This window comes from Lithobates pipiens, unplaced genomic scaffold (assembly GCF_037356315.1).
Source record: "Lithobates pipiens isolate NorthernLeopardFrog02 unplaced genomic scaffold, aLitPip1_a1.2 Scaffold_8, whole genome shotgun sequence".
NCBI lineage: Eukaryota > Metazoa > Chordata > Amphibia > Anura > Ranidae > Lithobates > Lithobates pipiens.
This window is the reverse complement of record NW_027507903.1, coordinates 510,978,819-510,998,098: the sequence shown is the minus strand read 5'-3', so window position 1 is coordinate 510,998,098 and position 19,280 is coordinate 510,978,819. Positions and strand designations below refer to the sequence as shown.

General features: G+C 45.6%; 1 protein-coding gene across 1 annotated transcript in view; it reads left to right on the top strand.

The window, feature by feature from the left end:
- Window positions 1-18,884, top strand: part of ARHGAP8 (Rho GTPase activating protein 8) — a 142,131-nt gene extending 123,247 nt beyond the window's left edge. The window contains exon 13 of the mRNA XM_077469371.1: window positions 17,291-18,884. Coding sequence (XP_077325497.1) covers window positions 17,291-17,488 — 198 coding nt within the window. The 3' untranslated portion in view covers window positions 17,489-18,884. The remainder of the gene's footprint in view (window positions 1-17,290) is intronic.
- Window positions 18,885-19,280: the final 396 nt, after the last annotated feature.

The window sequence follows — 19,280 nt, the reverse complement described above, 5'->3', positions numbered from 1 at the left end:
ATATCATGTATTCTAACTGACATCTCCTCTAGGTAATACTTGTAAAATTCCGGGGGTATCCCATCCTCCCCAGGGGTCTTCCCCGTCTGCATGGACCCCAGCGCCACCCGGACTTCCGCCAGAGTAATCGGGGAGTCCAGACCGTCCCTGGCCTCAGAAGTAAGGGCAGGGAGTGTCACCCCCTCTAGAAAAGCACTTAACTCCTGCGCTGAGTACTGCACCCTAGATGAATAAAGGGCGGAGTAGAACTCTGCAAAGCAAGCGTTGATGGCAAGGGGATCCGTCACTATTGTCCCAGCACTATTCTGTATTCGAGGGATAGTGGAGATTGGGGCCTGCTCCCTCGAGATCCAGGCCAACAATCTCCCCGTCTTTTCACCCTGTTCAAAAATCCTCTGCGTCTGAGCCAGTTGACGTTTGCTTGTTTTAGCCACCCTAAGGAGCACCACCTCTCTATACGCTACTTTCATATCCTGAGCCGTGAGCGGGTTCCCCGTGAGGGTGAACCGGGTCTCCAGTTCCTGGGCCCTGGCTTCTGCCTCCTCTACCGTGATCTTATCATTCCTGCGCTCCCGACCAATGGAAGAGAGGTAGCACCCCCTCATATAGGCCTTGAAGGCATCCCAGACCATCCCCCCAGAAGCCGTGCCAACATTTGAGGCCCAAAATCCCCGGATTTCACCGCCCATCTCAAAGGCAATGGTGGGATGCTCAATCCAGTACCTAGACAAGCGCCATAGTCTATCCCTCTGCGGGGTAGAGGTTTGCAATGTACACAGCAGTGGGGAGTGGTCAGAGATGCCCCGAGGAAGTAACTCTATTCCAAGGACCCTGGGAAGCATGGGGGCACCAGCATAGACTAGGTCAATACGGGAGAGTGTGTTGTGGGAGGAGGAGTGGCACGTAAACTGGCGATCTGATGGGTGTTTCCACCTCCAGACATCCTCCAGCCCAAACACCTGTGCCCAGCGAGAAACTGGAGAGTCTGTGGCCCGGTCAGGCGTCAACCTATCCAGGGAAGGATTAGGAGGAATATTAAAGTCCCCTGCTATAACCACATTGTCAGTCTGGAATTGGGCTATCAGGGCAGTCAGTTTATGTAGTAGAGACAGATCCGCAGGAGGAGGCATATAAAGACCCACCAGCACCATTTCTATCATGTCAATTGTGGCATGGACCAATACGTATCTCCCGTCCTTATCTGTGACTATATCAAGAGGCTCAAAATTAAGGGACCTATGGATAAGGACGCTAACCCCCCGGGCATAGCCGGAGTATGTGGTATGATAGTGGTATCCCACCCAGGGCCTCTGCAATCCCATAATCCTTCCCCCCACTAGGTGCGTCTCCTGAAGAATACAGATATGCGGAGCATATTTTTTCATGTAGTCAAAAACAAGAGAGCGTTTAATCTTCTGGTTAAGCCCCCTAACATTCCAGGAGAGGATCTTCAACGGAGCCATAATCTGGAAGGGCAGGGGGGACCAACGGATACGACCACCCGGCCAGGGTCGGGGCACAAATATCTCATCTTAAGTAATGCAATGATATACCTTATACATTCATTATAGTAGCGCTGTCTATACCAGAAAACATGAAAGCATGTAACAAAAAAACAACAAAATAAACAGAAAAAAAACCAGAACTCCCCTCCCTTCCCACCCCACACCCCAGAAAAACAGCCCCAGGGTGTTTGAGAACCCAAACCAAACATAATCAAACCCATTTAAAGGAGAAATCTCCCGCGGGGGCGGTGCGTATCAACCAGCACACCTAGGACAGAGTCTCCTGCGCAGAGTAGACAAACTCCAGCGCAGCCGCTTCCTGGAGGCAAAGGAAAAGAAAAAACAAGACAAAAGGGAACAAATCGTAGTGTATGTGGCGCCTCAGATTGAAGTGCAAAATTCTCTTGGAATGTTCCAAGGGCCCATTCTTAGTAACAACTCATCCAACAGGACGACAACATCGGAGTAGCGGGGTCCAGCATCATCAGTACAGAGTATTCACATCCAGAAGTAATCTTGCAAACCCCCCCGGGTATAAACTAGGGAGGGGGTAGGGCCCTAAGGCCCGGTAGACAGAATATGAAGACATGAACCTGTAGACCCCCCCTAAGGAGCATCAGAATATCAGGTCGGCTCCTCGCCCCCTGCCCAAAACCAGTATTGAAAAGGAGAGGGGCACTCCGACCTGCCCTCCAAGTTCCAAAATGGAGGGACAGAGCAAGGGGGGGGGGGGGAAATCCGATCCGCGTGACACTGGGCAAAACTTGTGATGCTTGTGGACCCCAGTCGGGTAATCATCATCAAAAAATTATCTCTGCTGGGGAAGGGAATCAATCCATCTGGAGGCCTCACTCGGGGCGGTAAAGAAACGAACGGATTCTCCGTCAATCACTCTGAGTTTCGCGGGGAACATCATGTTGTACTTGAGACCTTTGGTGCGCAGCTGGGCCTTGACTTGGTCGAATGTCCTGCGTTGCCTCTGCGTCTCCACAGAATAATCAGGAAAAAGCATTAATTTAGCATTTTCAAAGCGCAGGTCCCCCACCTTCCTCGCCTCCCGAAGAACCAGGTCTCTGTCTCTAAAGTTCAAAAGGCGGAAAATAAACGTGCGTGGCGGGGCGCCCGGTGGGCCACGAACCGACGGCATTCTGTGCGCTCGTTCCACGACAAAATGGGGGGAGAACTCAGCGAGCGGGAGAAGTGTACGTAGCAAACGTTCGGTAAAGGCTTCGGTGTCACGGCCCTCCGACCCCTCCGGGAGGCCCACCAACCTCAGGTTGTTCCTCCTATTCCTGTTCTCGTGGTCCTCTGCCCTGGATTCCAGCGCCTTCACCCGCACCTGCAGGGTACGGAGGGAGGCATCATGGTCGCGGGTAACATCTTCCACGTCTCCAACCCTCCGTTCCACCTCGGCAAGCCGCTCCCGATGTTTATCCATATCTCGCCTGATAAGCCCCATGTCGAGCTGTATCTGCTCTATCTTAGTGGTTAGGGTAGTCTGACAACCAGTGATCGCTTGCATAAGAGCTTGAAATTGATCATCACCCATCGGTGGCGTGTCAGCGTGGTCCGTTTGAGACGCCATGTTGGTGTAGGCCTGCCCGCGTGCCGCGCGGGTCTGTAGTGGAGTTCCCGGCGGGGTTCCCGGGACCGTATGCTTCTTCCTATGGGAACCGGAGCTACCCCTGCGCATCCCCGAGCCTCACCACCGCTTCACCGGCCCACGGGGAGAGATGTATGTCCCTAAATGCCGGATAATTAGCCTGCCAGGTGCGGAGCTCTCTGCAAACACGTCCTAGCTGGTTGCCATCTTGGCCACGCCCCACCCTTTTACACTTTACAGAAGTAATAAGCACTAATGTCCTACAGCTTTCTCTTCCCAGCTCTGCCCACCCCAGCAAGGCCTTGTCTGTGGCTCCTGTTTGAATGATTAAAGTAAAAGCCATTACAGTTTTTATTCACAAATACTATTTAACAATATTATTACCATGTATTTCATGGCAGCTCCTGTGAGCGGATCAAAGGCATATTCTGTAGACTGTAGATGTACTTTTGTAGTAAAATTCCTGTATAGCAGGAGTAGACAACCTCAGCCCTCCAGCTGTGGTGAAACTACAAATCCCATCATGCCTCTGCCTCTGGAAGTCATGCCTGTGATTGTCAGGGTCTTGCAATGTCTCATGGGAATTGTAGTTTCAAAACAGCTGGAGGGCCGAGGTTGCCTACCCCTGCTGTATAGGTTTCCTAACTCCCCTCCTGTCTATATTACCAAAACACAAATGTCACCCTGCTCAGCTCACTTCTGCAATAGGCAGTATTTACACATATCATCCTCCAACCCTTGTTAACACACAAATGCAGCTTTTGCTGAAGTATCCTTCTTTTCCCCAGTGCCGTCCTCTGCAGAGTCCAATAGCTGTCGTCCTACTTCTGGAATGGATGACACCAAACCTCACTCGACATCGAAAGCAGTCATGTCTCCGCCCCCTGTAGTTGTCTGGTTGACATACAAAAGAAGTAGCCACCAACCAGATGGCACGTAGAACATGTGTAGAGGTTATTGATGGCATCGCTCCTATTTCTTGTTGGCTTGACATCTATTACCTCTACGGATAGTGTGCAATGAAAAGAATTCCTGATTGGGTAATGGGCAGCGAAGAGACCTTCCCTCAAATTTTTTACTCACTACAAGCTATCCATAATGGAATTAACAAAATTCCATTACCAGCATATCAAGAAACGTAATAGGTTCAGTTCCAGCTAATCTCTGCCACGCTTCATTAACGTTAACGGGCGCTCTTAAGAAAACCCCTAGTGTCAATGATTGCTGTTTGAAGAACAATCGTATGTGCAGTGCCTGGTGATCGACATTTGTTTTACAACAGATGCATCATCTTGATTCAGGCACTAAGAGCTCAGGTACTTGAGGCGCTAATGAGGTGTGCGTGCTCTCACCATATTGCCACCGGTAATTAGCCCACAGAGCCTTGTGGTATGGTCAGAGCAGAGTCCATTAAAAGTGAAGATTGCATCAAATCCACGTCTTCATAATCGCTTTTAGCTTCCTAGACTAGAGAAGCCATTTTACTTTTATAATGTCTTTCACCTGTGACACACCATTAATTGTTTTACCATTTCAGGGAAAGAATAGGTATTTTACTTTTAAATCTGGCAACTGAGGATGGGGGCGGGGTGTCTGCTGAGATGGCTAATCATACATAACGGCAAAGAAGGCAAGGCCACACCACCTGTTTTATCTTTTTGTTTTGTAAGACACAGTACTGTGGTTTACAGGGCTGAATATATTAAAGAATAAATATATTAAGAACAGCTAAAATGTATAGCTTTTAAAATTTTATTTTTTTGTAGTATTTCCCTTGACTTCCTTTCTCAGAAATGCAACAGGAAGTGAGAGGCAATCTCTCCAAAGTAAAAGTGCATCTTATTTGTTACTGCAACCAATATCACAATTGAATAATTATCCCTCTTTGCCTGTTCCAGTGACAGTTGTAGGTTTTTGGATCTCCCATCACTTTGTGTCTCAACCCTTGTACACACGGTCGGACATTCCGACCACAAAATCCGTCAGATTTTTTCTGACGGATTTTGTCCGAAACTGGTGTTGCATACACACGGGCGGACAAAGTTGACGGAAAATCTGATAGGTTGGAACGTGATGACGTTCGTATGTTACGACGGGACTACGTTCAGGCTAGTAGCCAATAGCTTTGGTCTGGTAATTTGATCTGAGCATGCGTTGCACTTTGTCCGATCGGAATTCTCTATAAACGATCCGACAAAGTCCGATCGGATCATGTTGTCAGAAAATTTTATATCCAGCTCTAAAACTTTGTTGGTCAGACATTCCGACAGAAAAAGTCAGATGGAGCCCACACACGGTTGGATTATCCGACAACACGGTCCGATCGGACATTTTCCGTTGGAATGTCCGACCATGTGTACAAGGGCTCAGTGGTATTGCTTACCTGGACAAATAGAGAGGTTGAATCTTACCAGCCGGGGACAGCAATAAAAACCTGACAGGACTCTAATCCTTCCACACTTTATCCAAAGCTTAAACCATTATTGCAATTTACCAATCGTTAGATGTAGTGGCCGCATTTGTTTTTTTTTCTTTGGCTTCTTTCCCTCTGTTTTCACCTGGTGATCTGGCCAGCAAGTACCCATTATGCCTGAGTGACGCTACTGTGTCGCTTACGTTGCACGTTTTTGTGGCGTGTTTTTTATGTTGCCCATTCACTTTGAATGTTTCTTCCTCCACTCCAAAAATGCACCAAAGAAGCCTAAATATACAAATTTGGCACTGAGCCAGATGCATTTGGCATTGTGTTCAGTGACAGGCAACACACAGTACACACATAAACACTTGTTAGGCACACATTTAACCCTTTGAGCGCCCTTGATGTTAACCCTTCCTGTCCATATCATTTTTTATTTTTTTTAATCCGCGGTGGTTCAAAAACCTAAAACGGGAAAACCATTAACCACCCTGGTGGTATGATTATGCCAGATCTTTGATGCTGAAAGCGGTACAATTGTTTTGCATGGGAATCTGGTGTTTTATATTGTAGGCCTGTAATTCTTAGGAATAACTCACTTAAATCTGTCCAAACGAGTCTAGTAGACATCCCGGGTATGATAAAGTTTGAAACACAAAATCATAAATTAGAATATAATAAATAACTTTAAATGATAACAAATAATAATATAATAATAATACATTTTATTCAATAAATTCTAGTGAATAATATAATCAAATCAAAAACACTGAAATTTGTCCAAACATGGGTGCAATATTACTAGTCATATTGCTTCAGTAAACATCCGGGTATGATACATTTCGAAACATGGGACTGCACAAAGTCCGATGTCAAAATAAGGACAATGGAACCTGGTTTCCTTTTACGTTTTCGGATTTTCTTTCCACTGTTATCACGCTTTGAGCAACAAACCACACACATCCTTGTGGGTGCTGATTTTTTCTCAGTTGGTGGGATATAGTCCATGAGGTGACAACCAGTCAGGCGTTATGGGTTGACAACGCCAGCAGCACAACGTCCAGCTCTATTCACAGCCAATGGTGTTTGGTGGTTCAGAAAGATCAGTTCGGCAACTTTCCAAATAAAGTCAGCATGAACCACAGGCTTGACACTCTTTTTTTTTTTTTTTTGAGCAGAATGTAGGCATCTACTTGTAGTACTTTTTTTGCTGTTTTCCCATTGCTGGATAGAATGTCATTGATTGGTCGGCTCTGTCAACACCACCCATGGTGTTGTAGTCTATCACTACTTGTGGCTTCATGGTGTCTTTCCCACCTTTTTGTGCGTACCATGACAGTGGAGGTATTATGGCACACATCTTTTTTGTCACACCATCGAAGTGCCATCATTTTGCCTTTCTGCCAGGCAACCATTTCTCCAGTCTTGCTTCTTATTGCCAAAGATTGGCATCATGTCATGCCAGTTAGCCCTAACAGTTCCATAGGCATCCGTTTTGTTCTGCAGAAGGAACTCCTGAAGTTCAGGAGATGTGTAAAAGTTGTCTGTAGTTACACAATAGCCCTGATTTAGCAATGGCTCAATCAGTGAAAGACTGGAAGATGTTGCTGTGACGGGAGGGCCTTGGAATACTTAAAATGGGACAGTAATATGTATCTACACTATCTCTTAGGATATATATAAAGACTATTCTTGGTTTGTTTGATTCTGAACTCAACATGTTAATTAAAGAGCTGATCACATTGGTCTCTGTACAATGTAGAAGACTAGCCGACTCCTACTGAAGCTCCTGCTATTGTGAGAAGGTGTCCTGTGTTTATACTAATGTGTATTGTAAGTTGTGAGTGAGGAGACAGCACGTCTACCCTGAAAGGCCATATCTCTGAGTCACCAAGTTTGGGTAAATGATTAGATAACTAGCTCATGTTAATTAGATTTCTGGTTACAGTTTGTATTGTCATCCTTCTGTATATATTTGTATGCATCTCAAATAAATCAGTTCATGTTCAGCAACCAAGCGAGTATTGCCTTGTTTTTTTGTTGGGAGCGGTTGGAATATCTGATATCTATATTCAGACTGGGAAGAAGAGGTATATGATGAAAACACTCAAGCGGAGTGTGGAACGCTTCGTTACATTGGTGACAAGCAGTGGGACGCTTCCTGCAGTCTGGGACATCCAAACCTCCACCTGGATCCAAATTCCGGATATCAGGAGAGGAGAGGTACAGATACCAGCCACCATAGAAGAGGAATTCGGAAGGAGGTTGCGAGAGATTCAGCAAAGAGGACCAGTATCAGAGCAGGTCCTGCTGGGATGGTATGATTCTATCCGCTGTGAACTCTGAAAGGAAACGCTAGCCCGTGAGCAGCGACACAAGGGGAACATTTCGTCCCTCCATTCAGGAAAGGTACTGGTCAAAGTATTGGATTGTGGGTGCTATTTTTGGGAGAAAAAACGCACAAGGAGCAGACAGCTGCGTTAAGCAGGCTGGTCTGGGCAAAGATGCAGCTGGATGAGAGCTACAGATCCCTCCGGTGGCATGTATCCCAAGCATGTCCCTGAATAGCGGATGACAGCCCAATGGAAGGCTTTGGCTACAGCAGCCTGGGACTGTTGTACGTGAAGCTGACAGGGGACCATAACTTTTGGAGTTATTTGGAGTGGCGGTTGGACAAAATCATGGATTTTAGAGAAGAGATACCGAATGTCTCAGAGGTGTACTGGGCACTGGAAGATATGGAGTTTCTGGCCTTACAGGAATTAGAGCTGGAGATTGGCTGCAGACAGCTGCTAGACTCTTCTCAGTGCCAGGGCTGGGCTCCCTTTGCCTGGGACTATCCAGAAGTACCAGTCGACAAGCTCTGAAATCATGGCTGAAGAGTCGGCAATGTGGCAGAGTAACAGTGTGCTTTGCCCACCTGCAACCGCAGCTATGGACTCGGAGGTCTTATGGCAGATGCAGCAAGTGCTGATTGACCGTGATGATCCTGTTTCTGCACAGGACGATCTTGGATGGAGGAATGCGTCTGTTCAGCAGCCAGATGAGGATACGGAAGATGGAGCAGTCGGCTCATCTCTCCAGCCACAGATTACAGAATGTATGGACTTAATGGATTGTTCATCAGGGGATGTTATAGATTATGTCACCTGCTCAAGTGCTGGCACTGAGCCCAAGTGTCACCAGCCAGTGCTCTGGATTTTCAGCAATTACAGAGACTAGTGGTTAATTGACTTTTCTGTAGAGGAGGAACCATCTAGCAAATTCCCAGCAGAAGTACTGGCAGCAAGACAGAGTACTGCAGACCCCTGCTCCACACCCGTGGCAGTTTTTTGGAGGCCCGAGGTGAGAAGGTGGTGGTTACTCTTCCCAAGTGGATTTCAGAGATGCAGGGAGGGGAAGCATCCATCCCCCCTCCCCAACAAGGGTTCATATTGGGAGACAATACCAGTGAAAGGGAGTTTAAGCAGCATACGGCACCCCTAGAATGATGACACCATCCCAGCTAAAGCACTGACAACTGGACAGAGGGTCCAAGACCTCTTCCCCACACCTGCGGCAGTTCTGGAGGCCCAGGATGAGGAGATGGCGGTCACTCCCGAGCAGCAGATCAGGAGAGAATGTAAATTGTCACCTCACAACTGCAGGTTGATCTGGTGTTGCTGGATGGGCCTGCAGTCTTCACTATCATAAACCCAGCAGAAGTGCTGGCAACCGGGCAGAGTGTTGCCAACCTCTTCCCAGCACCGGCAACAACTACAGAGTTCCAGGGAGCTGGGGCAGTCAGCCTCCCTCCCCAACAGTTAGCTGGAGCAGATGGTGTGGGGTTCCCAGCAGAAGTGCTAGCAACAGGGCAGAGTGCTGCTGGCCTCTGCCGTCAACTAACAGAAGATGGAGTTCCTGTAAAGGTGGATGGGACTTCAGTCTCCACTTGTATACCCCAGGGATGCTGGGCAGTCGGCGCAGATGCCCAACATCATGGTGGAGTGAGCCCAGCCACCCTGTCTTCTCTCCAGTGGCTGAAGGGACTCTATGGGGAAGCACCAGTCCACACTCCCCCCCCCCCCCCCCCCAGCAGCGAGTATGTTCTATGAGAGAGTCAGCTGTTGGCTGGGTGAGCAATGCTCTGTTTGAAACAATCTGTTTGGGGTACTGTGTGGGTACAGGCATTGGGGGACTGGGACTATGGACTAACTTTGGAGTCAACCCGTCTGAGGTCTCCTCCTGTGTTAGTCTTCTGCCAAAAGGGAGAGATGTGACGGGAGGGCCCGTGGAACCCAGAATCCCTTGGAAAGGCTGGGAAACCCTTGTTTCAGCTCCCCATGCACCTCATATGTCTAAGTTACTGAGAAAATATGGCTTTGATTACTTAAAATGGGACAGTAATATGTATCTACACTATCTCTCAGGATATATATAAAGACTATTCCTGGTTTGTTTGATTCTGAACTCAACATGTTAATTGAAAGAGCTGATCACATTGGCCTCTGTACAATGTAGGAGACGGCCGACTCCTACTGGAGATTCTGCTATTGTGAGAAGGTGTCCTGTGTTTATACTTATGATAATGTATAATCTACTGTGTGAAGCTCGGTGTCAACTGTATATAAGACTGCATTCTTGGTTGCTTAACATGAACTGTTTATTAAAACAAGTATTGCCTTGTGATTGTCAGCGGTCGGAATATCTGATATCTATATTCAGACTTGGAGGAAGCGATATATGATGAAAGCATTAAAGTGGAGTGTGGGACGTTTCGGTACAGTTGCCATTCCATAATTGCTGTATTTTGGGTAAAATTTGGTTCCTTTCCTAGTGTATAGGACAGAATTCCAAATGTAACAAGTTGTCGATTCGCATAGCATGAAGAATTTTACGCTTTCTTCAATGCCATGTATTGTATCCAGCTGAGCCTTCCCTTATGCTGATGTCACTATCTGGCACATAGTTCCATTGTAAATTATTCAAGTGGTTGTAAACCCTTTAAAAAAATTCCCCCCCCAAAAAAACCTACAAGTTTTGTGGCTCTGGCAGTGTGATTGGCCGGAGCCGCAATGACGTGATATGTGTGGGAGCTGCCGGTAACGGCACAGTACAAGCAAAGCAATGGCACATATGTGCCGTTGCTTCAGTTTGCTTAAGTGTGCATGTGCCAATGACATAGGCGCATGCAAATACAGGTGATATCTTCTAAACCGTGCAGTTTTAGGAGATATTAGTGTAGCTACAGGTAAGCCTAATTATAGGCTTGCCTGTAGTATAAAGTGGCTGTAAATGGGTTTACAATCACTTTCAGAATCATTTAATATACTTCCCAAATTTTCTTGGGTTTGGGGCTGGATGAGTAATTTCAAATTCTTCATTGTTTTCAAAGTGCAAATACTTCATCATAAGGGAAAATGTGTACTCTGACATGACCGTGCCAAAGAATGGAGTGGCAAGTAATTTATTGCTTGTCCAATGCCTCATCTGCAGGGGTTTGCCCACCACACGATTTCCTCTTTGGTCACTGGTCACTGGTTCCCACTTTCTACTTCTTGAAAACTTCTGATGCGTAGCAGATTGTTGCTCCTGGTACCGGTTTGTCTTTCGTAACAATTTTTTCAATAACCTCATCGGTAAAAAATATTTGAAGGTATTGTCATCTTCAGCATCCACTTTCATATCAGGTGCTCCAGTAAATGGGAATCTTGGGGGCGCTGTGTGGTCCCTACCGCAGTCAATAGAGCACCAAGTCCGCTCATCACTGAGCTCAGACACAGGATCACCGCTGAAATCACTTTGTGTCTGATGACTCATTTCCCCACGAATCACTATCGCTCAATTTTGCAAGTGATTCTGTTTCACTGTTCTTCAGCAGGTCATAAACCGCTTATCATGTAGAGGCAAGTTTTTTGGATGCCATGGTCGTTCTCTAGTTTCCAGGCAGAAGGAACAGTAAAACTGGAGGCAGGGCACTGGACAAAGCACTGGGGGGGGGGGGGGGGGGGGGGCAAACTGAGGTCAAATGATTTGATACAGTAATGTAATTCAAATACATTTTGAATCTGCCATCGGTTCCACCCACCTGCATTGCAAAGCTTGCAGGGAAGGGAAGCCAGAACACACAGAGCATCGTGCAGAAGATCTGGCCGCCGGACACAGCGGGAGTATATTGTGGGGACAAGGTAGTTCACCTCTTCCAGGATCCAGCGATGCAGTCCCGAGTGTGGCTTGGGGTTACCGCTAATGGTACTGAAATTTCACCCTGAGCTACACTCGGGAATATCACCAAGGAGGTTAAGTGAACAAAAAATGGGCATGTGAAACGCACACTATAAAAACTGCTCCCTAAGGGGTAAGACCTCTCCCTGTTCCCCCAGGGCGCGAGGCTCCTCACAGGGACATAGAGTACAACTGGTCTGCCTAGCCAGAAGGTCTAGCAGACCCCATTCTTCTAGAACAGCTGAAGCCAACCTTCCAATACTAGGTTTAGGGGCTTCCATGAAGAGAGGGATCACCCCCCCATCCCCACCCCCCTTCAAGGTGAGGGAGTAAGGAACCAGAAGGCCACACATCCTCTCCCTGGGTGTCAGGGCAAGCCTGGGGACTCACCCTTCACCTTAGTGAGAAAAAAACAAAAGTGAAAGCGTGACAAACCGTGTCATTAGTACAGTGACAGTGCATATTATTAGCACTGATCACTGTAATAATGGCACTGATGATGTTAGTGTCAGTTATGTTTTATGGCCGAAAGTAAAAAAAAAAAAAATATGTTTTTCTTTTTCTAAATTGTCATGTATGTTCTAAAAAAAAAAAATTAAAAAACCCATCAAACCCAAATCAAATACCACCAAAAAAATCTCTATTTCTATGGAAAAAAAAAATTTGTTTGGGTACAGCATTGTATGACTGCACAATTGTCAAGTAGTGCAGTGCTGAATAGAAAAAAAATGTCCGGGTCGCAAAGGGGGTTAAAACCTTCCAGAGCTGAAGTGGCTACAAAATAATGGCACCACAAGCGCATCACACATTTTGCTTTAATTCAGTGATAAAATCGTGCAATTATGCCGACGACTCCAATACACTAAGATGTGAACGGGCCTTACACACCACCTGTATTAGCGAGACACAACTCTGGAGGAATGAGAAAAGGAGGCATAGGAGACAGCAGCATAGTCAGCTGGGGGACAGGGGAGTACTGTTAAATGTATTAGCAGATTTAGAACCATTAAAAAAAATTGAAACTCCATGTCACACTTTATAAGCAGTTACAGTTTTCCTTTTGCAATAAAGGTTTGAATAAATAAATAACAGCTGAACGTTTTAACCACCCCTGCCAGTGTTAAGTGGTTTGTCTCATCCAAGTAAACTGATGCATTCTGCTAGAGAGTAGAACTGCAGCACTTAAAGTAGGGTGATCAGACATCCCCGGTTTCTGGGGACAGTCCCCGGATTGAGGACACTGTCCCCGGACCAAGTCTGTCCCCGGTTTTGTCCCCGGATTGGATTTGAACAGGGGCTGGGGCAATTTCAAAGACAGTCAGTGCAGAATAAAAAAAAAAAATCTGAATTGCATCCCCCGCTCCCCCCACACGTTCTGCCGCTCCTACTAGCTTAGGGGGTATATTTTTTTCCATTATCTGTGCCCCTTTTTGATGATCATGTGCTGGTCGGAGCGGAGGGAATATTTCTTCAGTTTTGGGTGCATGGCCATCCAGCTCTGCTCGCATGTTCTTCTGCCTTGGGAGTGATTTTCCTCCGCTCCCCACCCAGTAGCAGCCGGGGGCCCGGAGAGTAATGCCACGTACACACGACCGGACTTTTTGACAGCAAAGGTCCGATGGAACGAGTCCATCGGACAATTCAATCTTGTGTGGGCTCCATCGAACCTTTGCTTGCCAAAAATCCGGTGGACTTTAGAAATAGAACATGTTTTAAATTTTTCCACCGGAACTCAGCCGGACCGAGAAATCCATTCGTGTGTATGCTAGTTCCGACGGACAAAAACCGACGGTAGGGCAGCTATTGGCTACTGGCTATGAACTTCCTTATTCCAGTCCAGTCATACATCATCACGTTAAAATCCGTCGACTTTGGTGTGATTGTGTGTGGCCAAGTCCGTTCATTCGGAAAGTCCGTCGGAAGTCCGTCAGACCGTCGGACCTAGTCCCTCAAAGTCCGGTCGGAAGGAGCCTTTATGGCGCGTATACATGACCGGACTTTTCGAGGGACTAGGTCCGATGGTCTTTCCGAAGGACTTTCGGAGGAGTTCCGACAGACTTTCCGAATGAACGGACTTGGCCACACACAATCACACCAAAGTCCAATGGATTCGAACGTGATGGCGTATGACCGGACTAGAATAAGGAAGTTCATAGCCAGTAGCCAATAGCTGCCCTAGCATTGGTTTTTGTCCGTCGGACTAGCATACACACAAACTGATTTCTCGGTACGGCGGAGTTCCGGTGGAAAAATTGAAAACATGTTCTATTTCTAAAGTCCGCCGAATTTTTGGCAGGCAAAGGTCTGATGGAGCCCACACAAGATCGAATTGTACGACTGACTCGATCCGTCGGACCTTTGCTGTCAAAAAGTCTGGTCGTGTGTACGTGGCATTGGGTGTATTTTAAGCTTTCCTTACTTCCAGGAAAACTACTGGCATCCAATTTTTCTTTCACTTGGAGCTAGCAAGGCGCACTCACAAGGAGATTTCTGGCAGCTTGAACAGAAGTCAGTTTGACAGAAATGTTTATCTCAATGTGAATATAAATCTGATTAGTCAGTTAGAAGAATGATATTAGCGATTCCCCATGTGACACATTAAAGTCATTAGCTTTTTAATCGCACGGGCGGAACCGCATTATTATGGCAGAATGTGTTATGGGAAAGTGACATAAATAGATAAACCATTAATTTCACTCCATTCCCTTTTCATGATAATATGTTTTTATTTGGATTTGAAGAGCACCTCCAGGCAATAATTAAAATCAATCAATGAACTGCCAGTGCTAGCCGGCAAATACTGCAATGGCACTAAAATCCGAGTGTCCGCTCGGTTTGCCTTAGTGCGCGATCGAGTCAAATGAAAGATCCTTTCCAAACATCTGCATTTCATATTCTTCAATAATTTTTTCACTTTTCACTTTCACTTTAGAAAATGTATTTATTAAACTAATCAGGGATTTCACAGTGCCTCTTCTGGATGATCCTGCAGTCACTGGTCAATTGCCATGTGCTGTGCAGCCCCTCTGCCGCGAGGATACTGCATTGTGGAGTTGGGAACTTGGGACTTTGGGCAATGGGAGTTCCAGGAGTTATGCCCTGTACACACGGTCGGACATTCCGACGAAAAAATTAATCTATCTAATTTTTTCTGACGGATTTTGGCCCAAACTTGTCTTGCATACACATGGTCGCACAAAGTTGTCGGAAAATCCGATCATTCAGAACGAGGTGACGTAGAACACGTACGACGGGACTATAAAGAGGCCAGTAGCCAATAGCTTTTGTCTCGTAATTTATTCTGAGCATGCATGGGATTTTGTGTGTTGTAATTGTCTACATACGATCAGAATTGAAACTATTGGATTTTGTTGTCGGAAAATTTTAGATCCAGATCTCAAACTTTGTGTGTCGGAAATTCCAATGGAAAAAGTCCGATGGAGCCCACACACGATTGGAATTTCCGACAACACAGTCCGATCGCACATTTTCCGTCGGAAAGTCCGACTGTGTGTACAGAGCATTACTGACAAACAAAATGGAATTCCAGACTGAGGCAAGCTGATTAACACGATTTGTGGCATTAAGAGATAGTAAGATATTGTATTGCCTTGGGGGTATTACAAATGCATGTAAGGGCAAATTTTTTTCACTTTTGGAAAAATAATTGGTAAAGCCCCTGTCAGATTCAGCAATGATGCCTGGAGGCTTAAAGCTCAACTGCAGACAAAGAGCTAAACACATAGGTGGCATATAGCAGTGCTGGATTTATAAGGGGGCAAAAGGGGAAGCTGCCCTGGGCCCCTTCTATACAAAAATTATATGAAAAAATTAAAACAATACAAATTGATAATAATAAAATAATATACATAATAAAAAAAAACTTTTTAAGTAAATGTGAGGTAATATTTTGCCGGCCATCATCTGTATACTAGCACATTATCAAATACTTACCTTAGAATGAAGCCCTCCAGCGGCATGCTGTCACCACTAAGGGAACTTCCATCTTCAGCCGGTCTTCTTTCCTGGTTCGCATCCTCCGGCTGTCTGATTGGCTGTGCCTCAATTATGTTACTCCCGCGCATGCACGTGGGAGTCGGAAGACGACACTGAGCTCTGAAGGGATGGCATGGGTATACCGTCCCTTCAGAGGGCATGCCCCAGTGATGTCACCAGCTGCATGCAGTGTAAATATCTTCTAAACTGTGCAGGTTCAGGAGATACTCACTGTACCTACAGATAAGCCTTATTATAGGTTTACCTTAAGGTACAAGTTCAAAAAAAGGGTTTTCTATCATTTTAAGTAACACTTACAGGTCTTGTCCCTCCCCCAGCCTGTAAATGGACAGTGAAAGGATAAGCAATAGACCGATTAGCTAATTTCTCTGTTACTCTGCTCTCTTCTTGTATCAGCATTTTCAACTGCGGAACAACCAATTAGCTCCCTGTGCTACTTCTCCCTCTCCCAGTCTGTGCTCTACACTCTCTATTGGTGTGTCTCCTGGGTTTTATCTTTAAACGGAAACACTTTTTTAGGTATGGATAAAGCATTTAATGATTAAAACCCATCAGCTGTATCCTATTTAGGTAGACTTTAATTCACACACAAGAGGAAATGTGAGAAAATCTGTTTAATGTAAGGGAAGACAACATAAGTCAGCTACCAGCAGAACAGGCTATTGTAATGCCCCATACACACGGTCGGACATTCCGACCACAAAATCTGTTGGATTTTGTCCGAAACATGTCTTGCATACACACGGTCGCACGAAGTTTTCGGAAAATCCGATCGTTCAGAACGCGGTGACGTAGAACACGTACGTCAGGACTATAAAGAGGGCATAGCTTTCGTCTCGTAATTTATTCTGAGCATGCGTGGCACTTTGTCCGTCGGAATTGTCTACACACGATCGGAATTTTGTTGTCGGTAAATTTTAGATCCTGCTCTCAAACTTTGTGTGTCAGAAATTCCGATGGAAAAAGTCAGATGGAACCCACACACAATCGGATTATACATTTTGGATTTCCTATCACTTCATGCCCCACTGATCCCAGTCACCAGGCTGGAAAAAAAAAATATAACATTTCAAGCGGGGACACTAATAAAACCGTGCCAGGGGGTTCAGTGTTTGCTTTATACATACTTTAAGAGGCAAAGGTCCATGTTCAACCAAAGTGTACCATTAATGGTCCTGTGTTCTCAGAATTCAGTTGATCATAATTCCTGGCAGTTTGAACTATTTGCCTGTGTACAGCTGTCACTCTTTCTCCATGGCTGAGATATCCCAGAATGCCTACATCTACTGTGACCTTTTCAAAGCCAAATAATGTTGATGCCCCCCTATAGTCACCATAACTTAAATAATAAACTGGGGTGTCCAGATTCAAGAGGGCAACACCTAAGTTATTCCCTTGTGGGAGACAAAAAATTTTCTGGGGAAGTTCCACTCTTGGAGAGACCTCCTTACCCCAAAAATGTATGTTTTGGGAGCAAAGAATAGTACTTTGATCTTGCTGATGTTCTCTTCTTAGTATTTATTTTAATATGTGTTTCCTTGGCAGATTTCTCAAGAGAACATCAACAATAAGATGACCGCCTCAAACCTGGGCTGTGTGTTTGGACTGAATTTGGTGTGGCCGCCGGAAGGAGCCCCATCCATTAATGCTCTGGTCCCAGTAAACACATTCACAGAATTGCTTATTGAATACTACCCACAAATCTTCAGCTCCAGGACTGTCCTGGGTGAGAAACTCCCATAACCGCCATGGACTATATGGACAATTTACAGAAACAAGATGACGATCAATGATAATTTACTACTGCTAGGGCTATTCTCACCTTTGCTGCTGCAACCAAGCTTCTCTTGGCCCCACACAGCTTCCTCTATAGCCGCCCCAGCTAGGAATGGTGGGAGAACAGGTGTATTTCCATGATTTCAATGTTTATTGCCTTCAAAAGAGGCACTCACATTCCTTCTCCTGCTCTGTCATTTGCTTCAATTCTTCTGCTAAGCCCTTCACTCCTTGCCATAGTCATACTACGATTTATACATAGCAACAATACAGATCCTGCTGGATTGAAAAAAGGCAGTTGTTGTGGTCCAAGAAAGAAAGCTGGTCTTGTGTCATTCCTAAAGTGGACACACTTCTCGCTTTTCCTCCTAGTAGGGGGGGGGGGGGGTGGTATGTACAGTATGTGGGCTGTTTTCTCTTCATTGTAGATAGAAGATGCAATAGAAGCATTGCTTGTGGCCATCACACACTGATTAGCTCCAGCCCCCCAATGGTCATTACTTGGTCCAATGTGCATCGTTACAAGACATGTGGTAGACCTTTCTGCACCTCTGAAAAGCTATCTGTGGTGGATCGGTTTTCAGAGGTGTTAGACAGCATTGAGAAGGCTATATGTCGCACTCCTCCCCACCTGTTTTAGCTCTGTAAATGCTGCACCACCACTTATGCAATAGCATGAATAGGTCAGTTTTAGTGGTGGTACTGCCAGCTGAACGCAACAGGGGGTACAATTCTTGCTGCAACACATCCAAGGTGTAGCGTGTGTACACCTCAGTTCAATTGCCTTTACAGCCCAAGGAAGCGTGGGGGGACATTAGGGGCACTAAAAACATGGCTCAACCACCTTCCCCCCTCCAACTGCATGTTTAAATGAGCCCTAAGTATGTTAGTCAGTACAAATTGTTTAGACCAGCCTTTCTCAACCGAGGTGTCACCTGAGGTCATCAGGGGCGCTGCAGCACCTTGGTAGAGAAAGTCATTCAGATGCGATGAGGTCAGGATAGTGAAGGCACTTGGGAATGTCTTCCTGAGTGCTGAACTCTCCACCTCCTTATACAGTTGTGCTCATAAGTTTACATACCCTGTCAGAATTTATGATTTCTTGCCCATTTTTCAGAGAATATGAATTATAACACAAAAACTTTTCTTTCACTCATGGTTAAATGGATTCAGTCAAACACTATCGATCAACTGTGTTTACTTACTTTTTAAATCATAATGCCAATAGAAACTATCCAAACAACCCTGAAAAGTTTACATACCCCAGTTCTTAATAATGTGTATTGCCCCCTTTAACATCAATGACAACTTGAAGTCTTTTGTGGTATTTGTGGATGAGGCTCTTGACCCGTGTATAACCTAGGTGACTTCTTCCCCTTTCAATCTTTTCCCACTGCTACGCCCCTTAACTTCTAAACACCCCAGAAACTGAGACCACACCAATCTGGAGTAAAACATGGCCGTAGCAGCCAATTAACTTTATTATAAAATTATTCAAAATAATTACCATAAATAACATAAATAACATAATTAACAAATTTAAACTAAAGTATTAAGGCACTTCCTCCCATAAACTCCTCCCGTTGGTCTGTGCTAAGATACCCACCAAAAACACCATCATAAAAAACTTCCGGCACTGCGGTCCCCAACTCTAATAGACCTCAAGCTGCCAAACTAGCTCAGAGGCCAAACACTGACCGCAGTGCACCTAATACCAATTTCAGCTAAAAAACCCCTGTTAGCTGTACACCACCGACGG